Source organism: Cygnus atratus, chromosome 12 (genome assembly GCF_013377495.2).
Source record: "Cygnus atratus isolate AKBS03 ecotype Queensland, Australia chromosome 12, CAtr_DNAZoo_HiC_assembly, whole genome shotgun sequence".
Classification (NCBI taxonomy): Eukaryota; Metazoa; Chordata; class Aves; order Anseriformes; family Anatidae; genus Cygnus; species Cygnus atratus.
In genome coordinates this window covers 470649-490424 of record NC_066373.1, presented here as the reverse complement: position 1 = coordinate 490424, position 19776 = coordinate 470649, and the positions used below count along the sequence as shown (strand labels likewise).

The 19776-nt window shown below is 45.4% G+C and overlaps 1 protein-coding gene across 1 annotated transcript in view; it reads left to right on the top strand.

Annotated features, from left to right (window-relative positions):
- Nucleotides 1–19776, top strand: part of ZFHX3 (zinc finger homeobox 3) — a 170289-nt gene that overhangs the window by 80852 nt on the left and 69661 nt on the right. Inside the window, exon 4 of the mRNA XM_035566305.2 lies at nucleotides 14364–14595. Within this exon, the coding sequence (XP_035422198.1) occupies nucleotides 14364–14595 (232 nt within the window). The remainder of the gene's footprint in view (nucleotides 1–14363; nucleotides 14596–19776) is intronic.

The window sequence follows — 19776 nt, the reverse complement described above, 5'->3', positions numbered from 1 at the left end:
CTGTGTGAGCTGTAGGATAGATAACAAAGCAACAGTCATTTTTCCAGAGCTGAAATTCTTTAAGACTCTGATTTCTGTGTGTGCTCCTGTGGGGTGGAGTTTCTTTGTTTTAAAAAATAAAAATAAAAAATGGAGGGACCATTACAGTCTGTGGAGTGAAGCTGTGGTATCTTACCTTGTATTTTCTGAATGAAGTCTCAAATTTCTGTTCTCAGTTCTAAAAATCTCACATTAAAAAGCCCTAGGTAAAGGAGAACTTGGTGTATCCTTTTGTTTGATGAGTTAACTACTGACCTTGTTCAAAATGCATGCACCATTTCATGTCTGCGCTTATTTAGCTTCAGGTTATGAACACTGAATTTTGCTTTGGCTTTTCCTAAAGATAAAAGAAACCTTTACTATGGGAAGTTTCTTGTACGGATGCTTGCCAACTATGATCATATTGTTGTTTAATTTCTCTTGAACGAGGTAAAAAGATTGAACTGAAATCTCACCGTAAGGCTTACTTGGCTCTGTCCTATACTGAAAGCATAAAACTAGGAATGATGCACAAATGTGTGTTGTTCATTCAACCTGAGATCCAAGTTTGCTGTACTGTATTGGAGTCCACCACTCCCTTGGGCTGCACTAGGCTTGAAGCCTTGCCTGTGTGTTTCTCAATTGTCTCAGCAATTCAGTAGTGCAGGATGCACGTCTAAGGTTTAAACACATCATATGCCTGTAATGTTTTAATGGCAGATAAGCCCTTACCTTTATGCTGGCAAAGCTTTTGCTGGGAGCTTTTGTGGTGTTTCGTCATGCTATCGTGAAACTGATAAAGAAAAACAAGGGGAAAGGAAAAGAGTATCACATGGGACATTTCTAACAGTTTGAAGGAAACTTTGGGTTGTTTTATATTCATCCTCAAGACTGGAGCATATTGAGTAGTTTAAACTGAATTTGCAGCCAGCAACCTTTTTTCAGAGCTGCACAAAGCCTTTTCGTCCTTTGGACAAAGTCTGAGCTGGTGTTCCGGAGTGTGCAGCTCATGTGGGTGTGAGGAAGAGCAAGAAGATCAAATGGGCTGCTCCGATCATGAGCCCTCACTCCCAGTTCCTGCTCTCCTCACATGCTTCAACTGCTTTTCTTGGGCTTAAACCGTTTAGAAATGAAGACTGACAGCAAGGAAAGGGACAGCAGGTATCTTAGGCTCTCTCTTATTTCAGGTTCAGTTTCCTGTTTGTGTGGTGCTAAGAGGTTGTGCCAGCACTAAGTCTGTCAGAAATCCACAGGCTGCTCCCTAGCTCTGTACAGTCACGCTCACTGTTAGTTTTGTGGCAGTGAAATGCAGGTTGTTTAGTTTCTGCCCTTCTGTTAAGGATGGTGTCTCGTCTGGGTGTTGGCTCATGATGAAGGGATTAAAAGAAAAAACAACAAAAACACCTACTGCTGGTGCAAAATGTTGACCTTTTCCACTGAGGAGCTTGGAAAAGTCTGCAGCAAGGATGCAAGGCTGTGCAGCCCCAGCCTCTCAGGGCATCTTAGGCTGTGTTTTCACTTATTGTACCAGTGTCAGTTGGGGGTTATGGAAAAAACATTACCCCTACTCCTGGCGCTTATGCAAGCTGAGAGCCTGTTGTAGGTGAAGCTAGAGCAGCAAGACTTAACCCACTTTTGGATTACGAACTGCCTGAAAGACATATATGTAATACACGAGCCAAACAGTTCTGCTGCTGTGAATTGTTATGGGCCATTGACACGTCCTTTCTGGCGGAAACCAGGCCTGAGAATGTGTGCTGGTAACCATTGTTTGTTGCAGGTATTCCAGGTAAATATGGGACAGGCTGCAGTTGGAAGGCTTCTCACCAACAGTACTTGGTTTGGTGGCTTTCCTTGCAGAGTGTTTGCTCAGTGGTATGGGGCATGGAACAATTGCCTGAATTTATATACACACTTCTTGATACACATTAGTGTCCATTCAGTTCATGGAACTACTCACAGCCATCTTAAACATAGAAAATTATACTTCAGGTTGCCTTAATTCATCCCTTTGTGTGCAGGCATTATGATAGTTTTTAATTATAAGTATTTCCATACATATTTTTCCAGTAGGATTCTTGCCTCATTCTGTGAATGAGTAATTATTCCATTTCTTTTTATCCTCCTCTTTCATTACATTGCCCCAGGCTTTGTCTAATACAATCCAAAGCTTTCACTGAATGAAGAATTATTTATTTTCTCATGGGCATTTCTGTGGTGTTCTGTGTTCTGTTTGTATGTTTCACAGACACTTAATGAACTTACCTTCACAGTGCTAGTCTGAAATCAGATGGTGCTCCTATCCTTGTGTTTTGGGTATACTGAAGCACAAGAACTGCATCAAAGGTGGTAATTTTAGATGCCAGCTTGGTGCCCAGCCCTGTGGCCTATACCTCTGAAGAAGGGCTGCTCTACTGGGGGGGCTTCACTGGTTTTATCTTGCTCTGCCAGTTTTCATTTCACCTTCAAGGCCCAGCTCTCATCTGTTGGAATTATTATATATTTCCTCTTTCCACTTTCGTTCTGTCACACTCATTTAGTGCACCTTCCTTTGGGCAATATGGGAGGAGTCCCAAAAATGCAAACAGTGCATTGTATTTGTCCAGGATTCTTGTGTATCCTGAGCCGATCCTGTAAGCCCAGCAGAGGCATTGAATAAAGGGAAGGTGGGTGCTGTGTGGGATGCTGGAGAAGGGAGCAGAGCAAAGATTGGTGATGATCATACAATCATAGAATGGCTTGGGTTGGAAGGGACCTTAAAGACCATCTAACTCCAACCCCCCCGCCATAGGCAGGGATGCCACCTGCTAGACCACATTGGCCAAGGCCACGTCCGACCTGGCCTTGAACACCTCCAGGGATGGGGCATCCACAACCTCTCTGGGCAACCTGTTCCAGTGCCTCACTACCTTACAGTGAAGAATTTCATCCTAATATCTAATCTAAATGTCTTGTTTTAGTTTAAGACCATTCCTCCTTGTCCTATCATTATCTATCCGAGTAAAGAGTCCTTCTCCATCCTTTTTATAAGACCCCTTTAAGTACTGAAAGGCCACGATGATTCTGATGACTTTGAGGACGTACTACAGCAGATGGAGTTCTGGAAGGGCTGATGGCTTTGTGTCTAGGGGTATGCACTGCTGTGTTGCAGGGGGTGCTGTGACGAGGCAAGAGGACAGAGTTCAGGCTTTCATTGGCCAAGGTTGCACAAAGTTCTCCTGTTGACTGGAAATAGTGAAAAGCGTTTCTCTGTGAGGACTGGTGACAAAGGATGAGCTTGGTCTGTTGTTCCTAAATGCATTCTTGTTGGCCTGTGTGAAGGGAGGTTGTGTCATCCATCTCTTTGATATTGATATTCTTCGATTTATGGAGAGGATTAAAAAATTGTCTTGTGTATTGTTGTTATTGTATGGTTATCTGTTGGGATTCAATGTGGTACATTGCTGTAGGAAGTTATAAAGAAGCTATATGAAAACAAGGAAATCTTCAGTCTATCATAACGCTTGTAACTTCTCTAGAGATAGATGAAACAATAAATACTGGGCGAGGGAAGTTAATCTGTGTCTGTAGTATTTTATTAAATAACGTGAACTCAGTGTGGTTTTCTGTGGCTGGTTCAATTTCCCATATGGTTTTTGGAGTATTATTACAATGGTCCCTTGCTGTGCGCATGTCTGCAGGAGCGCTGCCAGTATCGCCCTCCTGTGCAGCGTGGTTCTGCAGAAGGACGCGGCTGCCGTCACGCTCCGCGGACTGGCTGTGCAATTTTCAGTGGCCATCCCTGGGTGGCTGGGGCTGCACCCGAAAGGACTAGTGAGGACTTCCTGGGGGAGCATCCCACATCTTGTCCCTCCTTCTGCATGCTGAGGCCTGGGGTCCTCAATGAAACTGGAGCAAATTGTCATCGGGGCCACATCCCCCTATGGCATGAGTCTCCTTGTGGCGCTCCCCAGCACATTGCCGGTGCCTCAGCTTTGGGCTGGCTGTGGTGAGGAGCACACAGGGTGCGAACGGTCCTCAGCCTTGTCCTTCAGATGACAACCAAGATGACAAAAATGTACAGAATTCTCGAAAGCCTTGGAATGGTGGATAATGGCTTTGAAGAAAGGAGTGCTCTCCAAGCTGTGCTGTTGACAGGGGCCTTTCCCTGCAGGGTAAAGCATCTCTTTCTGTGGGGCACCAGGGAGCTTTTCTTTTAACAGAAAGAGTAATGAGGGCTGAAAGTGAAGAGGAAGAATACTGTACCTGCTGCTGGAGGGGTCTGAGAAGTAAAATCAAACATGGGAGCTGAAACTTGTTTTCAAGAATAGCATGTGGGCTCTTATTTGTTCTGGAATGCCTTTTCGTAACTAATTATTGTATCTTCAAAGTAAAGAATTAATCAACTATGACAATGTATCTGACTTCTGAGTTTACTATTTTTAGTGAAAAATCAAGTATACCTGAAGCAAATGGCATCAAAGCAATATCCATGTCCCTCCAGCAGTAGTTCTTGGCTTAGCAAGAAACTTGAAGTTTCAAGTGATGTTAAAGCACAAGTTCCAGTGTTGAAATAACATTATTTCAGTTAAGTGGTGGTTTCTTCCCAAAAAGACTTAATAGGGGGGAAAATGCTGTTTTAGTTTAATTTTTTATCTTCTCAAAACAGTCTCCACACATACAGAGAGGGTTTCAGATGCTTGTTTTATCTCTGAGCCAGCCCTGTCGGCACAACACCAAGCGCGTGTTAGTTGTTGTGCCTTCGCAGTGCATGGAGTCTCCTCGGAGGTCCCTCACAGGGTAACACATGGATCATTCCTATCACTGGTGGAGGAAATAATACATCACCTGTACAGATAGTCCCAGTCTTTTTCTGTGTTACAGAAAGCCTTTTTCAATCACTCAACAGCCATATAATTACAACATGGACAACAGATTTTTTTCCTGCTGACTTTTCAGATTTCCTTCCAGCCCTTTTGATTATATAATTTGCTTTTTATCCGATGCTTTTCCATATTCACAGGCTGCTCCAGTTCACCTGACTGTTCACAACTTAACAACTTGGGCTGATCTCATTATTTTCAAATATACGTACAAAATATGTTAAAGAAAAACTGTCAGTAATGGGATATTTGAGGCTGCTTTTGGTTACTGTCTTGTCTTCACATTCAACTGTTCTTTTGCTGTTTCTTTTCCAAACATTGGAAGAGAGAAGGCTTCCTGAATTCCTCAGCTCTTGGCTGTCCCCCGGACTGAGAAAAGCCCTGACCAGAAGATTGACCTACTGCTTAGTGATATGGCTCTGTCATGGCAAAAATTTTGTTGCTGTCTTTGTAGCTTCATCCTGTTGCTGTCCATACAATACTTTCCAGGCACTGCTTTTAAAAACAAAGCACAGCTTTTCTGTCATATTTTTCCCCAAGGATGACAGCATCCATGGAAAATATGAAAGGACAAAGTGGTACTTTCCTGAGGAGCAAAACGTCCTCGATTCAGATGTTGGTTAGCTTGCAGCGCTCCAGAGGAACCCCCCCATCACCAAACCACTGCGCTGCTCCGCAGAAACTGCCAAGTAAAGCTCCACTTGGGTTTGGCACTCCTCATTTGTAACAGGAAAGTGTGTTTCATGTGAAGTTTATTGGGACTACGTTTGCCAGAGGTACACGAGTGAGTAGCAGTAAATCCCCTTGCAGACACTCAGGACTGTCCTGGGCCGTGCAGTGGGAGCCTGGGGAGCTCGGGCTGGATCAGGAGCATGCAAGGTTGAGGGCAGCACTTCCTAGAACAGCTGATAGGAAATGTACTCTTAGCTGCACTTCGTTTTTATCACTATAATTAGCAAGATCAATGCATACACTCCCCTATTAATCTCCACATATAGCAGTGCTTACGCCTGTGCCTCCCTGGGGAGAGCTGTGTAGATTTTGGGGATCTGGAAAATTCTAGAAAGTTGCAACTGTCCAGGAGTAGAGCTCTTGTGATGGCAGCTCTTGTAAGGCAGTATGGGAGACAAAGTTTTGTGGCGGTGAAACACGGGCAGACATTTCTCTTTTATCCTTTTCTCGGCTGCTAAGCCGTCTGCTTAGTGAGCACATTGCGTTCTGCCCAGCGGTACAGAGGGGTACGCGTGTGCTGCCAGAATTAAATAATACAGACAGATAACGGCATCTTTGGCTGTTACCTTTGCTCCATTCACATCTCCTTGCCTCGCTGAGAGGTTTTCAGTTGACATACCATTGTGCTTCCTCCAGTGTGCTGGTGTCTGTGCTGGGGTGAGAGAGGGGATGGCTGGCACAGCTGCACAGCACGGCTGTACATGTGGACTTGTTCTCCTTCAAGCATACAGGAGAAGTCTTAGTGATGATGCCTTTGTATTTCCAGTGGTCCTATGCAGATTTTCATCTTTTGGGATCTCTTCTAACAAATGATTAATTAGTACTTTCAAGTCTGTTGCACAGTTAAAAGGGGCGGGGGGAATGTTGTGAATGCAAGTTCAACCTTTCTTGGCTCTTGTTTTCTGTTAATCTGTGTCATTTTTTGTCCACTGACCCTGGGGGACTGTGAATATGTGGGGATTCTGCTCATCACAGCCTGCATAAACAATGTCCTCGTTAAGAGCTGATCAGCTTAGCAAGGCCCTGTGAAGAAGTTAGCTGCTAGAGATGAGCAGGAGCTGGGACTGTTACCTCCCTCTGGGCTTTAGCCCCTCCTCATTAAGCAGGTCCGGGCTATTGATTGGGAGCTTGTGTTTGGAAGAGTCTTACTTACTCCATGCATTATCTTGACAGATTGATCAGACCTGATTGAGAACCTCTTAAAGGAACGAACAGCTGTAATGGGAAAGTTGGACTCTGTCATCCGTTAGGATGATTCTGGGAGCGAGAAGAACGAGGCTGACATCTTGGAGCAATTGTATTTACAATTAACATGGCTGAAAACGATTGCCTCTATTGATCCCCCCTTCCTGCAATTACAGCCCCATTGTTTACATTCCAGCACTTCAGTTATAAAAAGGAAATTCAATAATTATTGCATTATTTAAAGTTAAAGTGCCACAGAGTTTGCTGGCTACGCTTGCTGGTTGATTTAACGTTCAGTAAAATCCATGCTGAGCTCTCCATCTTTAAGCTGAGCAATATTTGGCTTTTAATGAGACTTCAAGGGCTGGTGGAGCAAACCCAATTTGCTGGATGGCTTTTGAGGCCGTTTTTGGGGAACCCCAAAGCATTACAGAATGGCAAGCACCAGCCTCACGGCCACTGGGGAGAGCATCTCTGGCCCGCATCACCTGCCTGGCTTGGACCCGGGGGGACAGCTCTTCCCATGCTGCAAGGGTCATCGGCTGTCACTTACAGATACTGGTATTTATTTTTTTACCCTGTGCGATATTACTGACATTTCCCTAAGTATGCCAGGTCTCTGCTAAACTGCCCTGTGCATTGCTGCTGGGATCCTTTCTGAGGAAAGTTGCTTGTTGTTTCTAAATGTGAAAATACGTATTCAGAAGGTAGGGACCGGTTGTTAACTGGGGCTTTCAGTGGTATTCTTGAAGCCTTATTGTGTGATTCAGGGACTTGCATCAAGTATCTTGGCCTCTTTGGCAGGAGAGAGTACTACGTTTCCAGCCTTTTTAAAAGAAAAATAAAGATCAGAAACCAAAAAGTAAATCAAAATCCAGTTTTGTTGCGCAAAATCTCCTTGTCCTCATCTTGTGGTGGTGTTCTTAAGGACTTGGGTGACACTGAGAAAGCTTTAGGGGCGGAGAGGAGTGATGCTCACCATTAGGGCCGTTCAAGTTACCGCGGGCTAGACTGCAAAAACTTGTGGCCACAAGAGTCTGCACTTCACAGCATTTGCAAGCTGCAAATGGAGCTGTTACGCAAGGAGCTGGAGAGGCTGGAAGGAGCGAAAGGTTTTGTAACATTACTTCTTCAGAAGCAGTAAACAATTGCAGGACATTGAAGTACAAAAGATCACAAGTTCATCTTTTGAACCTGCTGCATGGAGAATCAATTTTTTCCTCCTTTCACAACATCTGGGCCGGGGGGCAGTTGTGTGCACGCCCGCCTGTTCAGCGCCTAGCCAGCATGTGTTCTCGCTGCCTGCGCGTCCTCCCCAGCGCCTCCCTCAGCTCCAGGAAATTCCAGCCAGGCCTGCAGGTGTGAAAGGAGAGCAAGACGGATGGGTCAGCTCTGACTTTTATGGAGTACTTGGAACAGACCAGGATCAGACAGCTGCTTCCACATGACTTTCATTAAAAATTCAGATTCTTCTCTTCTAGGAATGTGTGATTTATCTCATGCAGCAGATCAGAGGCACATGGGGTCCAAGAGACGCTTCTGAGGTCTGCTGCAGGGTCTGGTCCCTTTCCATGGTGACCTGTAGCCTCACCTCTAGCCCTGGTGTAAGGTTCGTCTCTCACCCAGCTCCCTGGGAGTGCATCAGCCTAGGCATGGTTCTTGCTGGCATATGACATGTTTCCTCCCAAGCCCGTTACTAATTACCCGCGTCTGACTTCACCCCGAGGAAGAGTCTGTCCCACAACATCCTTCTCTACTGCGGATATGCTCGTAGTGCTGGCGTGCCTCCAGCAACTCCTCCCGAACACAGGAGTGTTTGCTAGTGTTGGCTTTCACAATAACCATGTGTGGTTCAGTATCTCACGTAATCTCTGCTGTGCTTCCCTGGTTCTGCATGCCTTGTGGCTGCTGCAGGTTTGTCAGGGGTCCTGCTGGCTCTGTGTCTGGTGACTGGTGCTGGCTGGCCATGGGTGCTTGCAGGAAGACGTAGGAGCAGTGCAAGTCTACGACAGTGCTCCCTTCCACAGCTTTTGCCACCCCTCAGCAGGTTTTTGGCTCCATCTTCCTCACTTGCATCTGTCACATCTGTCAGTTCTGTTAAATCGTTATTAATTTTACCTGTGCAAGCAGAATAGTTGTTGTCCTGAGGTCAGTGCTAAGAGGAGTGCTACACTGGGGGGAAGAGACACAATTTGATTTCTGATGCAGTTCTTCTGAAAATGTTCAAGGTTTGAGGACTTCAGTGGAACGTTTCTTAAAGAAGTTCTTGGTAATTCAGAGGCTTCTGGTTTTGTGGAAGGATTGTCCTGTAATGTGAGAGCCAGCTGGAGAAAATGACTTCAGTGACTTCAGAAGCGATTTGAAAGAGATTTTTCTAGAGTGCTTCTCAGATATCCATACCACCATGTTTGCGTTACCGAGTGATCGGAACTGGTAAGCAAAAAGCGTGTTTAAAAAAAAAAAGGCAGGGTAGTCAAATTGTGGTGTGTTTTTTTTTTTTTTTTTGTCCCACCTAGCATTCTTGCACACACCTCATATTTAGTTAAGATCTAAGTTGCTGTTGAGGCTGGAGATCCAGCTAGCCAGCTGCTGGTGAGGAAGGATTTCTTTTTGTTAGTATCATTTCTTATTTGCTGCATAGAGTTAATGAAAGAGATTATTTTTCCGCTTTGGGTTTTGGCCCTCAGGCCCATTACTTCATCTGCTTTTCCTGCCTGCAGACACCTTGATCTTAGCAGAAAATCTTTGTAAACCTGAGAGGGGAGCTGGAGAACACAACTGCTTGTTGGGGGCAATTATGGAGTTTCTTTCTACTGTTTGTTGTCTTTTTGAGGTCTGTAGAAGTGGAGGGCTATACTCAATCTTGCAGAGAGCTTTCTTAAAGGGTCTACTGCTTTTTGTGCCATCAGGACCTCCTGAGGGTGGAGGTGCAGTCTCAGGACTTGCAGAGATGGTTGATTTCACAGCTTGCAGACCAAGGACTGGTGAGGTTCCCACTCTTGTCAGTGTAGGTTCACCATGAGCAGCTTCTAGGGCCCTCCAAAGGGGAAGCAAGTGATAAAGTTAAGATTGCATAGAAATTGTGCCTTTTTTCTAATGAATAATAAGCATCAAAAGGAACAGGTAGTTCAAAGTGATTATGACTCCTCCCTAGTGAACTAGGGTGACAGTTCAGATACGCCCCATAAAAGTATCTGACCCACTAAACATAGCAAATGGATTATGGAAAGCAACTTTGTCCCTTCTAGCAAGAGAGTGCTGTAACAAGCATCGTGTGTTCGCGTTACCATAGGAATTGAGCTCTTTACATGATGGGTGTAATAAACTTGACGCAGAAGAGGTTTCAAGCAGGCATGGATTTGACTTCTCTTTAAATTTAAAATATGTACAAAAGTTTTTAGAAATTGGATTTAGTAGTAAGCATTACATACAGAAAACACCTACAAAGGTATTCAGCAGGAGAGTTTATTACTTGTGTGGTGGTAGCCACATGAATCCTTAGTTCTCGTTAAAATGGTCTCACCTCTGAAAAGTTAGTCCAAATACATGGTGTGGGGGTGAGAAGGACTGCCTGCAGCCAGACAGATTAATACAGCTGTTTCATTAAATTCCATGATCATTGAAACATACTGTGGGTGAAAAAGTGCTAAATGGGGAAAAGATAAATGATAAAATAAACAAAATTTGGGGTATATGTAGGATGGAGGTGGAGAGGAAGAAAAATGGAGTATAGCATCATTCCTTAGTTTGTTTAAAAATTGGATTTCCATAGTCATATGCTATGAGCACTTATTATGCTATTGTTTATTAGAAGAAAACATTTCCAAGCCAGATGTTAGCAAGCAGGGGCTGGAGAGGCAGCCCATCAGTCCGGCGGTGGTCAGAGCGTCCCAGCGCCCGCATGCTCGTGCAGGTGTCTCCTGCCCTCGCTGCTCTGCCCCTTCTCCTGCTTTTCTGCTTCCTTAGCCAGCTGCTGTGCTAGCAGGCTGTTGGCAGCCCTTGCGCTCTGATCTGTGAGTGTGTGTAGCCACCTCCCTCTCCCTTGCTCTTTCGTGTGGAGGGGCCAGGGGCTGCGTGTGGTGCCGAGCCCTGGAGGGACTTGCTGTCTGCTGGCCCATGGGCACTCTGCAGGACAGATAAGCACAAGTTACAATTTGTTCCGCTGATTCTTTAAACTGTCTTCAAGTCCAGATCCTCTGAATATGCTGCTTTTTCAAGCCAAACCCAAAATGCAGGGAAGGTGGAGTGGTTATACAGTATTTCCTAAACCGGTCTGAAACGCTAACCTGGCGTTGGTTCAGGGCAGAGCTGGAGCCGTCCTGGCTGTTGGCAGGCGCGTGGCAGCTGAGCAGGTGTGCTTTGCTGCGGAGGTAACCCCGAGCTAGCGCTACCCGAACGAGGAGCTAATCGCTCCGGCCTCCTCTGCCACCGGGGCGGCTGCTGCTGGCACCTCTCCCGTGTGCCAGGCCCGGCGGCTGCGTCCCGGCACAGCAGCAGCTCACGGCCTGCGTCGGGGAGGCTCTGCCGGGCACTGGCTGTCGCGGGGCAGGTCGGGGCGGGAGGTTCTTGATGCTGACCTGAGATTACCAAACTTTTTTCCTGTAACTGATTGGGAACCGGTACTCCATAGGGCAGGGTCTGTGGTAAAGGTTCGGGGTGAAGCAGTGTAAGATTATGGCAAACGAAAGAAATCGGGTCTTTGAATAAAATCCTCCTTTGTGAGAGCACAGCTTTGCATGGAGATCCGAGCATTTCCCAAATGGAAGATGGGCTGGATTTGGTATGATTTGTGTGTCGGAATAGGTGTTGTGAGTGGTACGGTGGTGTGCTGCAGTTAGCGTTATGTACAGGGACAGCCCTTGTCCCCCTGGGAAGCTTTACTTGTGAGCCGTATGGTTTCCATCAGAGCATTCTTCTGTCTGTTTCTGATTTAAAGTGTAGCTTTGAGTAAACCTGATCAATATTTTACATGCCATGCGTGAAGAACCAGATGTTGGAAGTTTCCTATCGCTGAAAGGGAGGGGGGTGAAGACCCCACTCAGACTTGCAGAAATCAATGTTCTCTGACAGAATTTGGTTGGTTTTCCTAGGAACAATGTATTTTTTTGATTTTCAAGTTGATTTGTCTTCTAATGAAGTCCTGGTTTCATATTTTGAACTTTTTTTCTGTGGTACGGATAAATTCTCACGATGGGAAAGGTTAACGGTACGATGGACAATAACTACACTTCTTGTCCAGTGTTTCATCGTTTCCAGTAGCTTGCAGCTAGTACTTCCTTTTGTGTCTCGTCTCACTCTGGCCTCTCCTGTCCTCTGTTGAAAGGCAGATGCAGATCACTGAGGTGGATGTGCCATATACATTGTGGTCTTGGTGGTTTTGGCATCTCCATGTCTTCAGTGCTCCAGCATAAGAGGCGCCTGGACATAGCTCCATGGAGCTCCATATCCGTGAAGTGGGAGCAAAAGAAGAACAGAAAATGAGACACATTTATTAAACTGTTTAAAATAAACATTTTCCTAAAATCTTCCTTTAAACCAGAGCAGTTCAGGCTGTGCTTCTGGTTCCCACAGAGACCATGTCCTTGCTATTTCCTTGAACCTGTGACCAGATTTTTCTGTAATTGCTCACCAGGGGTTTCCTGTGCCTTCTTGCAGAAGAGCTACCACTGAGCTCTTTCACACTTTCCAAGCCTGAATGAGCTGTTTGTAGGACTAGGGCTTCCCTGATGTGTCTCAGCTGAAGGAAGGAAGCAGAGGTAGTGCATCTCCTGCAGCAGAAGCTCCAGCCCACAGGAAGATGGGACAGTGGGAAGATTTTATTGCAGAAATTGGATCTAAGCAGGGTAGAACAAGGCTGGTTAAGCTGGGCCAGGCAAGCCAGTCATATAGCTTTTGTGACTGGCTTGCTAACCTTGGCTTTTTATGTCTTAAGCCATTGCTCTTTTTCTGGCTCAGGAAGAGGGTAATGCATGCAAACAATAGAAATAAGAGGAAGAAGTAGTTCTTATGAGGGAAAACAGCAAAAAAATCTTTTGAGGGCACCGGTGGGATTAGTGCCCTGGTGGATTCTTCAAATATTACAGTGAATTTAATTAAATACATCGTGATCCCCAAAGAGGCTAGTCTAATTAGCCAGATCTAGAATACATTTATTCTCTTCCCTCGCACTTCCAATCAGAAGCCTCAGCATCAGCTCCTATCCTATTTTTAATCATTCCTAGACTCAGAGGGCTCTCCTTCCTCCGTGTTAGCTAAGCACACAGAGCTGGGTAATATGTCTCTAGTCTTATCTTAGCTGTAACTGAGATAATACCCTTCAGAAATTTTACCAGAAGGTCCTGGCTGCACGTAGGCAATATTTTTGATTGACAAGCCTGGAGATCATATCCAAATCACCCTACTTATGTGCCTTGAGTGAAACGTGTGGTGAAGAGAGAGTGTCATGAGGTGACTCAGGAGATGGAAAGGTCTTGAGGTTGGGTGGTAAGAGCTGATGTGGATTATTGCATAGCTGTATCATAGGTATGTGGTGGAAACACCAAACAGCATTCACTGAGGAGTCTTTCATGTTGTTTGACTTTGGTATCCATTTCTCTTCTCGTTGCGACAAGACCTTACTGCGGGAGTCAGGAATGCTACTGTGAAATCTCTGGGATTCTCCCCAAACTGAGGGGGAGCGGCTGTGCTCTGGCTGCCAGCATAGCTGTAAGCAGTGAATTCTTCCCTGTGGTTTTAAGAAATAATTGCTGCATCCTTGGGATCCATAACATAAAATAGTTATTAATTTCCCTAGCAGTGTGGACCACTGTGCTAAGCGATTGATAGATTTTTGTCAAATAATCAGGGCATAATACTCTCAAATTAGCTGTATTGGCTGTGATAGCACAGTTTTGGAGGGTGACAAGTGTTCTTCCCAAGCGCTAACCTCTTGTGGTGACTGCCAGCTGCATGCTTACCGTTGTTTTTTCAGTCTGGATTGCTGTCAGGACTGTCTTCTGGGCCAGACTGCTGCTTTCTTCCAGATTCGAGGGAGTAAAACCAAAACTCCAGGGAACAGAGCGCCAGGTGATAGGATGGCACACGCTCCATGCTCCACTTCCATTCACTGTTTTCAAGACCTCTCCATGTAATAGGTTCATTGCATTCTAAAATTGCTTTTATTTTATCCTTCTTGGTTTCTAGTGAGGATTTATTAAATTTAACTTTATCTGTTTGACGTGAGGTTGGATGCCCTCCCAGGATAAGCTTTAAATATGAAAGGATTAGCCATGTGTATGTTTTGAATAGTTGTTAATGCTGGATCTTGTATCTTCTTTCACTGAAGATGATCTTGCCTATCTCATTTTTTTTTCCTGTGCTCAATTCAGTGTGTTATGTTTTTCTTGCTTTTTAAGCAGGAGAATATGTGGTATCTTGAGAATAAGCAGTCTTGATCTCACTGTTTCTTTTTCAAAAAGTGGTTTCTTACCTAATTCCCAGGTTGCTTTTAGCAATTTGCAGTGGACTAACCCAGAGAGATTGGAGATGATGCAGGAAATTCACATCTCTCTACTTTGTTCTTCACAGCACCTTCAGCATCATGAGAGCGGGGTTGAGGGTGAAAGCTGCTATTATCACTGTGTCCTCTGTAACTACTCCACCAAGGCCAAGCTGAACCTTATCCAGCATGTACGCTCCATGAAACACCAACGGAGTGAAAGCCTACGTAAGCTGCAACGCCTCCAGAAGGGTCTCCCTGAAGAAGAGGAAGACTTGGGACAGATCTTCACCATCCGCAAGTGTCCAGCTGCTGATGCTGGTGAGTGCTGCTTCTCTTGCACGAACAGCATTGGGCTCCCAGCTCATGTGCGTCACAGTATTTGACTAGCAGCATTAGGCTGTCTGCAGTTTCTTGGCGAGCTCGGTGACTTTCTTGTTTCTCCTCCCTGTTGTGGGGTTGATGCTTCATTAATAATATGTTATGGAACATGTCCTGAAGTATGACAGGACCCCCATTGTACCTACAGTGTCAGGGATAGCTCTGCATCATAGGGCTTATGGTTGGTGGCTCTGAAGCACTGACTAGTTATACACATGCTTCATTTCATACTTGTAGGTAATTTTCTCAGTTCCAGTAGGGTTAAATGCAAGTTTGACATGTAGAGAAGTGTGTATGTTCAGGTTCTTAAACAGTGGAATATTATGTGTCTAAAGATACAGCAACATACGGACAATTCTAACAGATTAGCGAACTATAATTTCTGTAGATATTTTTCCTTGTGTCAGGTGATGTCTTGAGCACCACTGCATTCCTGTCCCAGCTTGTTTGTTGATTTTTAGTCTGTCAGTCACAATGGATCTTGAGGAGGAGCTGGTTGAGAGGGGTGGGCGGAAGAAGGGGCAGACGTGGCAAATGTGTTTGCCAGTTTTCTATGTCTCCTCTTGACAAGTGGAGACATGGCATGGGGCAAGAACTTGCTCATGCAGAAGGGACATAGAGTGGGGAAAGAGAGCAGTGAATCTAACAACAGAAAATGTGCCCTAATGGGGATAGTTAGTGTGGGCAAAACAGAAATTACGTTTTGTTTAACTATTTAAAGGATTCAGAAGCTTTTTATGTTAGGAAAAGTCAAGATCTCATAAAGTCCTCTTTGGAGGGAGGAGGAGGAGAGCCTGCCCAAGAAGGCTGGTATGTGTGCTGTCAGGGGTGTGATGCTGGAGCCAGGGGGATGCAAATGGAAGTCATCACAACCGTCCTCTGAGCTGCAACCAGACTTTCATCCATGACTGCTGTGGAAGTGGCTATTTGTTACAGAAAGGTGTTCTGAGGAACTGGTGTTCTGCAATTAATAGCCATAGTGAGAGACAAGGAACCAGGATGTTTTTTTTTTATTAGGAATTAAATTCGGTCTCATGGAAAAAAGTGACCGGTCCATGAACTCAGAGGCCCAGTGGAGTTAAGTGCATGGAATATGCTTTCCCAAAGGTCACAGGGACAGCACGCTGTAGCTGCTGCACCGTGCTGGAGGGGACTGTAGCTCTTACAGCAGTTCTGCTTCTCCATGATGCTTCTCCATGATGCTCCGCTTAAAAAAAAAAAAAAAAAGTTCAAAAGAACATACTGACCAGTATTGTATGGTTTGTGAGTTTCTTAAAAGCAAAAGGAATAGAGAGGAGACACCATCTGTGCCCTTTTGTGACACACAGAACTGTCTTGAAACTCTCTGTTTATACTTGCTTTTTACTTTAGAAATTTTTTTCCTCCATATGTCTGCCAGGATTATGGCATTGCAGATACTGAGACTGCAGAAGCTGACTAGCTGAGAAGAGTTTGTCAACCATTTTAAGAGGTTTGTTTGTTTGTTTGTTTTAACTAAAAGTCTTGACTGATCACTAAAAGGGAATCTCAGTTGGAAAATACTTCACTTTTTCAAATTGCTTGAGATAATTTCCTTTAAGCTTGTTGGTTTTTTAACAAAAGACATGTCTTTAAAAAAAGACAGCAAAAAGAGGCCAGAGGCCAGGGCACGCAGTGGGGTCACTGCCAGCACACCCGAGGTGCTTGTCACACTGCTCACCGCAAGTAACGCTGGCCTGGTGCAGGCCACGACACCTGGTTTCTCAGATTGGGTTTATTCAGTGTAGTTTCTTCAAGCATAAAAAGATCTGCTCCGAACAGGCTGATCCTTCCTTATTTTTTTTTTTTTTCCTTTTTCCTGCAACTTTCAACCTTCCAGTGCTATAAAATGCTGCTGTTACTTATTGTTTAGCTGGCTGTGGTTATTCTTCTGCAGTGATGCAGAGCAGGAACAGACACATACCTACACTTTCCTGACGGGTTTGCTTTGTCTCGGTTTGAAGTTTGTCCGTGTATTTGGCTGCCATGCACATGGCATGTGTAGGTGCAACCGTTCAGAAGAGCAGCGTGCTGCTGGGGGGGCTTCACTCACATCCCTCATGGGCACGATGCTGTCAGAGTGGGACATGCTCTTCCTCCCAGAGCAGGGCTGCAGTTCTGTTCGCAGCTTGCTCTTTGCGCTTATTCCTCTTGTATAATAGGATGCTGTCTCTACTGTATCCCTCTTATGTTTTTTATCCTCTTTTCTGTGGGCTAGGCAGACTTCCCTCAGTGCTTTTTGATGAGAAGTCTCTTGTGATAACTGATAACACGAGAAAATCTTTCCTGTGTTTCAGACGCCTTGAGTAGAATGTGCTTTTCTGATCTGTGACACTTCTCTGTCGATGGGGCCCGCAGGGAGAGTGACTTTTTTCCTGGTTTGCTGCATTACAAGTGTAGTAGTTTGTTTTGATGCCTGCTATTACTCCCCGGTAATCATCGTTGCGATCCTCTCTCCTCTTCTAGTTAATTATATTTGTTTAGAATTCGTTTTCCCTACAAACACAGTAGTAGCAGCTTTCATTTTTTCCAAAGCAAGTCCCCTTTTGTTAACACTGATCTTTCTGTGGACTCTTAAAGCATTATATTCCTCGTAGCTCTTCTGCAAAACTTCCTTGCAGACGGTGGCCCAGCCCTGCCCAGGGCCTCGGCCATGTCCCTGCGTGGTGCTCCGGGGCCGCGTTGCTCGGCGTGCTGAGGGCAGGGCGGGCTGGCAGAGCAGCTCCCTTCTGTGCCCTTCTGTGCAGGTGCTGCATGGCCGCGGCGGTGCTGTGCAGCCTTGTCCCACACCTGGTGCTTCGGTCCACTGTGACTAAGAAGGCATGCATGTAGGGTGGTGTTGTAAGGGGTCCCGAGTTTCCAGGAGGTGATGGGCTCCAGCCGGCTGCTTCCAAGGGAGGCCCCAGGCAAGCTGCGACCCACGGCGAGGTGCTGGCTTCCCCCTGCTGAAGTGAGCACGTGGCAGCCACCATCGTGACCTCTGGTGCTGGAGATCTCTGTGGCTTTGCTAGAAGTACTGAAAGATCCTTTACCACTTTTTTTCTTCCCCTAAATTCTTCGAACTTTTCCAATCTCCTCATCTCTAACTTTACATAAAGCTGTTGGTTACAGCAATGAAAGGTAGCTTAGCCCTTTTGTTGTAGCCTTTTGTAAATGGGGCTGCATGGACCAAGTAAGTCGAGTGGCGTTGTTCCCCTTCCCACTCTGTCCTCCTTTGCCCTGTGGCAAGGACAAGGTGCCAGGGTTAAACGCGTGTGTCTGTGTGTACCTAACGCGGTGGTGTGTGCAAGCGTGTAGGAAAAAGCATTGCTGTCTCTGAGGTGGTACGTAGATATTTGCTTGTATAGAGGCATCTCAATCTGTTGGAAGAGAGTGTCTGATCATACCTTAATTAGTCCTCTAACAATCTGCAAAGGTCAGTGCCAATTGCCTGTTCATTTACATTTGTAATTGTGATGGTTCTTGATTGCACATTAGTTGCAACTCATTCCCTCCCACCCCTCAGAAAACACATGCAGCAGTCTAAGCAGCAGCCTTGTAGACACAAGGACCTTTGTCTCTTTGCTTGTGCCAGCAGCACAGCCTTCACTGAAACTTTTGTGTCTTTTATGGAAAAGAGCTTTAGAAGCTACACTTCACTTCCAGTAAAGGGATGATGAAGTCATTGGCAGGGAAATTATATGGACATCAAGCAAAAAACCCAGTCCTCCTTGAACTCGATAATTAAAGACAATTAAACTTTTCTGCTTGCTCTGAGAAGTGTGCTAATTATGCAGAAGACAGGGAGGTGGGCCCAGGCTGGTCATTCAGCTGTTTTGTTGATCAGAATGAATACAGCTTTAGGGGTGGGAGTTTATTTTCCTCTATGGGGTATTTTTGGACATCTATTGCTGTAGTATCTGGGCTGCTGCCACTGCAGATGTCAGCCCCTGGCTGCAGAAGCATCTGTATAACGTTACCCATAAGCTAATTGATTTTTAATGATGGGGGGTTAGGAAAAAAACATAATAAAAACCAAAAGCTTCTCAAGATGTAGGGATGGATGCACTTATGACTCATTAGATAATGATAGAAATAAAAGAATGAAACAACCTGCACCAAATTTTCATTCTGGCTTTGAAAGTGTTTCCTTCTAGAAGGCATCAAGTGCAGGCAGCCCGTTTTATAACTCAGACAACCGTGTGTGGATCAGCCAGCCCAGAGCGGGACTGCTGCTTCGTCTCCCGCGCACAGCCCTGCTCGCCCCGTTGCATTGCTCTTTACATGAGACGTGGATTTGTTACAGCCCCAGTAGCTGGGCCTGTTTCTCTTTAGGCAAGTGCTGCTTATAATTAATGTTTCCTCCTTTACCTGTTGCTCCTGACTTGCCCTGTTTTCCATCTCCATGTGCACTCTCTTTCCGTCACTGGCCTCTGTGGGAGGAACAGAGCAGGGTTTGTCTGCTCTTCGCACTGCGTAGGACGGCAGTCTGTGAGGTGTCCGTTCCTGACCCAGGATGGGTGCTTCCTGCAGCTGCGTGGGACAGGGTCAGCCACACTCCTGAAGTCAGGAGAGAGTCCTGCTGCTTGCATCAAGCTTGACCTGAGCTGAGGTCCCTCAGGTGGAAGCACCTTGTGCTTGGGTTTAGTGGAATAACTAGAACCAGAAGGCTCGGGTGAAGCTGTGTCAAGAGATGGTATAGTCTGTTGCCCAGGAATTTCGTTTTCATCATCCTCTTTGAATCTCTAAAGAGAAACAGAGATTTTAGTAGATTTAAATACAGATAATAATATGGCACGGCCAAGGAGTTTTAGTAAAAGCAAGCTCTGCAGTTTCTCTGTGGCTAGGATGGCAGGAGGTGTGCACGTGGAGGAGAAGTTCCTGCCCTGAGGTACCAACCAACATTGGAAGCTAAGTATGCTGTCCAAGGAAGGAGCAGAGTGCAGCGTGGAAAAAGTGTGCACCTTTCTCGTTTTTCAAGGTATTTTGAATACCGCAGTCTGGACATAATCTATGTGACTGGTGAGAATTCTTAAAAATAAATAAATAAAGCATAGCAAGTAAGCTCCAAAAAAGTCAAATTTAGTGATCTTTACAGTTGTGCTGGAGGCCATCACAGAGTTT